This window comes from Primulina tabacum, chromosome 15 (assembly GCF_025594145.1).
Source record: "Primulina tabacum isolate GXHZ01 chromosome 15, ASM2559414v2, whole genome shotgun sequence".
NCBI classification, from domain to species: domain Eukaryota; kingdom Viridiplantae; phylum Streptophyta; class Magnoliopsida; order Lamiales; family Gesneriaceae; genus Primulina; species Primulina tabacum.
Window position 1 is genome coordinate 3,866,060 of NC_134564.1, and position 5,739 is coordinate 3,871,798.

The 5,739-nt window shown below is 35.7% G+C and overlaps 1 protein-coding gene across 1 annotated transcript; it reads right to left on the reverse strand.

Moving 5' to 3' along the window:
• Window positions 1-1,654: 1,654 nt before the first annotated feature.
• Window positions 1,655-5,364, reverse strand: LOC142527201 (4-hydroxy-3-methylbut-2-enyl diphosphate reductase, chloroplastic-like). The gene is made up of 10 exons (XM_075631938.1): window positions 4,985-5,364; window positions 4,631-4,827; window positions 3,700-3,879; window positions 3,470-3,601; window positions 3,272-3,346; window positions 3,088-3,193; window positions 2,910-3,004; window positions 2,507-2,692; window positions 2,102-2,188; window positions 1,655-2,010 (listed from the first exon to the last, which is right to left on the reverse strand). Exons 1-10 carry the CDS (start codon window positions 5,244-5,246, stop codon window positions 1,894-1,896), a joined length of 1,437 nt encoding a protein of 478 aa, XP_075488053.1. The 5' UTR covers window positions 5,247-5,364; the 3' UTR covers window positions 1,655-1,893.
• Between the last annotated feature and the right edge of the window lie 375 nt (window positions 5,365-5,739).

Sequence of the window (5,739 nt, forward strand, 5' to 3'; positions counted from 1 at the left end):
CCCTTCATTCTGAAATCATCCCTTCTTCGAGTTTTCTCTCATCTTATAAGCATTTGAGTGCTTAGTTTTATAATATTTGTGATGTGTTTTGTTTTCCTGTATTAAGAGAGTGTGTGTTCTCTTTGGAAACACAGTGAGTGAGTTGTACACCACAAAATATTATAGTGGAATTCTTTTCATCTTGCCCGTGGTTTTTACCCTAATAATTTTTAGGGGTTTTCCACGTAAATCTCGATGTCCAGTTTATTCTTTATTTTCGGGTTTTATTATCTCAAATTCCGCACGTGGGACCAACATAATTAAGTCTATCGAACTGATTGATCAATTCTTTTGGAAATGTCACCACGAAAAATGATTAAAGCCGAAACGCCGGCGACATACACGACGCCGAAGTTGCATGGAAAACAATGGTGTCTGGTGACATATATACCTATGATCTTTGAAAACAAATTATGATAATAATTTTTTTTATGAGGGTCGGAATTATTTTAGGAAAAACCTAGTAACAAATAATCTATTTTGTGGATAAAATGTAGGCAAAAACTTATGTGAGACGGTATCACGGGTCGTATTTTGTGAGACAGATCTCTTATTTGAGTAATCCGTGAAAAAATATTATTTTTTATGCTAAGAATATTAGTCTTTATAGTAAATATCGATAGAGTTGACACGTCTAACAGATAAAGACTTGTGAGACCGTCTCACAAGAGATCTAATCTAAAATGTAACCGTAATTTGGTCGTTTCCATTTTGGTCACCTAAATTGTCACAGTTCAGTCTGTTTTCACGTTTAATCTTAATTTTTGTCATCATCGTGTCACCATTAATAAATGAGCATTAATTTGAATTTTTAACTCTATCAGCTATAATTCAACCGGCCGTAGTCAATAATGGAATACAAGAGAACGTTTATAAGTAATTATGTTTATTAATTACTTACTATCAAAATAATAATGAATATTAAGACAATATTTGTCGCTGGATTCTCCGGTCTCCAAGCAACAGCTGTAGTAATTAATTTCGGAAGTCAACATTTAATGCAAAACTCCAAGCCTTCAATTTTGGCAACTTCCTCATGACTTTAATAATTTATTTATATATGGCAACATTTGAGCCTGTTTTATTTGACTCAAAAACAAAAATTCACAAGCTGTATGTACTAATCGATTTCACTTTGCTTCCTACTTTATAGTATTAGGTAGGAATAGTTACGATTTCGTCATTTTCTGTCGGCAATTTTAGTTATTTTTCGATGTAACTGACTATTGTGATGATGGATGATGTGCCGGTAGATACAATTTAATCGCAATTCTGGTCTTGCACTGTTAAAAATTATGATTTCGTCGCAGGTTTTAAAATTGAATATCGATTTTTAACTACACCAGTTTACAGACCAGAAGTGTCCGTATCCTTTTCATGTCTCAGTTGATGTTGTACTATCAATGAAAGTAGTTTGGACTCATTTTCTTCCGGAAAAGTATTGAAATAAATAATATCGGCTAATACAAATTTGTATAACCAAAGAACGAAGAAGAAACAATTATTTATTTCATTCTTAATTTTAAAAATTTATAGAGACGTCCTGTTTGTTTCTCTTGTATTTTGAGTTTGTGCCCCATTAACCCAAACACATATCTTTATATCACAACATAAAAACACCAAAAAATTGAATTGTTTGAAGCACAAAAGCAACAAACTCGGGCTTTCCATAACAAGGAAGCATGCCGCAGTTATCTCTTACAAATACAAATTAAAGAGTGCAGGTACTTTTTTTTATCAGTGAATATAACTACACATAAACATATATACACATACATATATATATGTATGTATGTATTCGTTCAACGACGAAGAATTGGACAATAACTCGTTCCTCCATACCTCTATAAGCCCTTACGAGTTAGCTTCCCAGAAAATCAACGTGATACTGGTTATAGGACGGTCTATGCTAATTGCAGCAATTCCCCTGCGCTTTATCTCAAAAATTTTCGCTAGGACGTCTTCAACAGCCTAGCAAAAAAACATTTAATGCCACGAAAAATAGATCAGCTGCAGCCCACAATCTTTCAAAATTCTAGAGAGTTGAGCAAACTTAGGTTACCTTATCAGGCGTCGATGCACCAGAAGTGACACCGATTGTAATAGGACCATCTGGTAGCCAGTTCTCTTTCTCTACCAACTCACCATGCTGTCAAATGCAACTTTAAAATGTTAGAAATAAAAGAATATATTTTGTTATTATATGAGCTGGTAATAATTTAGTTATTGTACGAAAGATTTCCTACCATATCTATCCACCATTTTCACCTACATAAATAAGTGATGATTGTAATCTAGATTAAGACACACCAGTAAAATTTTAACCCTTTGTGCATTTTGTCATGGTTTTAGGCTTTGATTAAATCTTAAGTTATGCATTCTCTCACTAAATTTGAACATAAAACATCAAAGAATGTCTGTGCACCAGATAGATGATAACGAGATCGAACGGTCAGTAGAAGCGTACATTTAACTTGTAACTTATTTTGTTTCCGGGACCTATCCTTTTCTCGCTGTCGACCCAGTAAGACGGGATTCCACGCTCCTCTGCAATTTCTTGAAGATGCGAAGTGTTGCTTGAGTTCCAACCACCAACGACTAGTATAAGATCCAACTGCTCATCAACCAGTTTGAACATGGCATCTTGTCTCTCCTAAATATAACGGCTAAATGTCAGACAAGATGCACCGAACTGAATGGTTAAAGGACAATCATAAGCATTCTGTACTGTTTTTTACACACACACATATTCATAAATCAAGTCACCAAAACAGAATCGCTAGAAATAAAAACTCTACGGTTCTTCAAAATCATATTAAGGACAAAAAAGAAGGTATGATATATTTAGAAAACGGAGATAAAGAATTTACTTGAGTTGCATCGCAAATAGTATTGAAACTTATGAAATGGTTGTTAAGATTTTCCACTCCAAACTTGCGCATCACGGTTCTCTCGACTAATTTTCCTGTACGATAAAAGACCAACATCAATTCACATGCCACACAATACTAACATGTTGAGAAACTAAGACACTGGTTTGTAACTAACCAATCTCCTCTGTTTCACCCTTCAACATCGTTGTTTGATTTGCAACACCAACTTTTACAAGGTCTACGTCTGGATCAAAACCCTTGGACACAGCATATTTAAATTTCTGCAAAGGAAACAATCTCTTCAAATCTGAATACAGAAAATAAAGTTCAACTTCAGCAGCATAAGATGCCCAGCTTACCTCGAGAAACGCATCCTTGGATGACGAGGATCCATCAAGCTCGCCATTCAAAATATAATCACATACATATGTTGCCTGTAATTATTACAGCATTACTAAAGTCACAACCACATGTAAACTACTTCTACACCAATCTTTTTTAATTTCTCCATGATCGACAAAGAATATAGTTAAAATGAAGCACAAGATTAAGCTTACCTCTGCCATATTCTTTACAATGACATACTTTCCAGCAAAAGAAGCAGTTGCAATAGTCTCTTCGTGAGAGTATTTACCATGGATAATTGACGTATACTCTCCCTTCTTGTGCTTTTCGACCGAAGTCCAAACCTGTAAAAAACAAAAGTTTAGAACTCGGGAGAGAGAGACACACTTTGTTTTGAATAAAGATGATCAATAGAACAAAAAATTTTATAGTAAAAAAGTACCTTCGACACCCATGGGCAAGTGGTGTCAACTATTTGCACATTTTTATCATTCAAAACCATCATCTCATCTACAGCAGCTCCAAAAGCAGGAAGAACAACAACATCCTCCTTGTTAACAACATCAAATTGTTTTTTTCCATTGTCGACAGGAACATTTTTCACGTCCATCTCTTCAAGCTTCTGTTGATAGAAAGTCAAATAGCCAAACTACTAGTTATTATCTTAACTCAATTCTCCCAAAAATCGAGTTCACAGGAGGTGACCCAAAACTAATACAACCCATGAATAAGCCAAGAATCAGAGAATATATTCTGGATTTATATGTAAGGATACCCATGTAACTCGGTCGAGCATTAGGCAACATAAGCTAGCTAAGCTAAGAACAACTTAATGAAATACATGGAATTTGCATGCCAAGAAGTTTGAATCCATGACCCGAATTTGGCACCATGTAAGCAACGAATTTCGCAAAAATCAGTGTACAGGAGATGTGATCCAGCAATTATAATTTTTTCCTTTTAATAGTTATTAAGTTTTATTTCTTTCAACAGATGATTTTACAATAATAATAAAAATAAGAAAAAGGAAAGGGATTCACTCAATATTTTTAGACCAATATTACTACATATCACAACGCATCAAACACAAAAAAGAATCTTGAACAATTCAAGCACCACAAAAATGTTCCTCGACGTTGATTTTGTTGGTTCAACGTGATTACCATCAAGAAACCTCGAAGGCAAAAAATCACAACCAGAAATTGAATGTTTGTTTTCAAGAAAATGAGGGGGAAAAAGAGTGATTCGGAAAGGTTGACCTTAAGAAATGACGACATTTGGTGATATTTCCTTTCAAGCACTCATTCATATCAAATGACTCTAAATTTTGTACCAAAAGCCATTCTGCAAGTAAGAATTCAAGGAAAAGAAACCTGATTAACAGTGGGGTTGTGAATAATTTCGTTAGTGATCCAAATCTTCTGGTTGGGGAACTGTTTTCTAGCTTCGTACGCAATCTGGACAGCTCGCTCAACTCCCCAGCAAAATCCATAGGCTTCTGCAAGCTTCACGGTAACATTCCCCCAGGTGTACTTGTACCCATTCTCCTTCAATTTTTTAATGGTATCGCCTGAAATACTCCAAATGCATGAATCATACGAAATCTAGGTAAATTACACAATGGAGCTGAAGTAAATTAGGAAAAAAAAACACTTCCCACCATCTTTCACCAGAAACAGTAAGATCAAGAATTAATGCAAAATAAAAGAAATTTCAATGCGACATACTGGTATATTCTTGACCCATTCGCTCGAGAGTCTCCTCTTTATGCCCAAAACCCTTGCGATTGTAATTCTTGCTCCTAGTCAAGTTGTGGCGAAACACCTTCGCATCAAACTCCGACTCCCCCGAGGCGGAAGACGACGGGGCAGCTTCCCCTGCCGCGGTGCACCTGACGAATGCCGGCCTCCGCTGCCGGAATATTCTGGTATCCGGCGAGAAGAGGTCGGCACGGATAGAGATACGAGAGAACTGCATAGAGATCGCCATAATGCGGTTGCAGTCGGCTCACCGCGCACGTTAGTGAGAATGCAAAAAATGTGCAGAGTTATCAGGTTGGTGTGTAGTGTTCCTGTGGCGCAATATAGCTCTGGCTGCGCTCGTGATCCTTGAATGGCATTTATTTATACTTGCTTTGTTTGGATAGCGTATTCAATTTGGCGCTGTCCTATTTTGAAGATTCAGCATTGCACCAAATTTGATGCTTCCCCTTCGTTTTGTTTATTATAAAAATTACTTTTTTAAATCGACACACACGATTTAAACCCTATTAAATAAAAAATGAGTAAATCTTTTGTGAGACGGTCTCATGAATTTTTATTCGTGAGACGGGTCAACTCTACCGATATTCATAATAAAAGTAATACTTTTAGCATAAAAAATAATATTTTTTCATGGATGACTCATATAAGACATATATCTCACAAAATACGACTCGTGAAACTCTTTCATACCAATTTTTACCTAAAAAACATTTTTAAAA

Coding starts and splice junctions, on each gene's coding strand:
- LOC142527201 (XM_075631938.1), bottom strand. CDS start 5,246: ATGGCGATCTCTATGCAGTTCTCTCGTATCTCTATCCGTGCCGACCTC. Junction 4,828..4,984: donor AATGGGTCAAGAATATACCA/GTATGTCGCATT, acceptor GGAGTATTTCAG/GCGATACCATTAAAAAATTG. Junction 3,005..3,087: donor GGGTGAAACAGAGGAGATTG/GTTAGTTACAAA, acceptor TTTATCGTACAG/GAAAATTAGTCGAGAGAACC.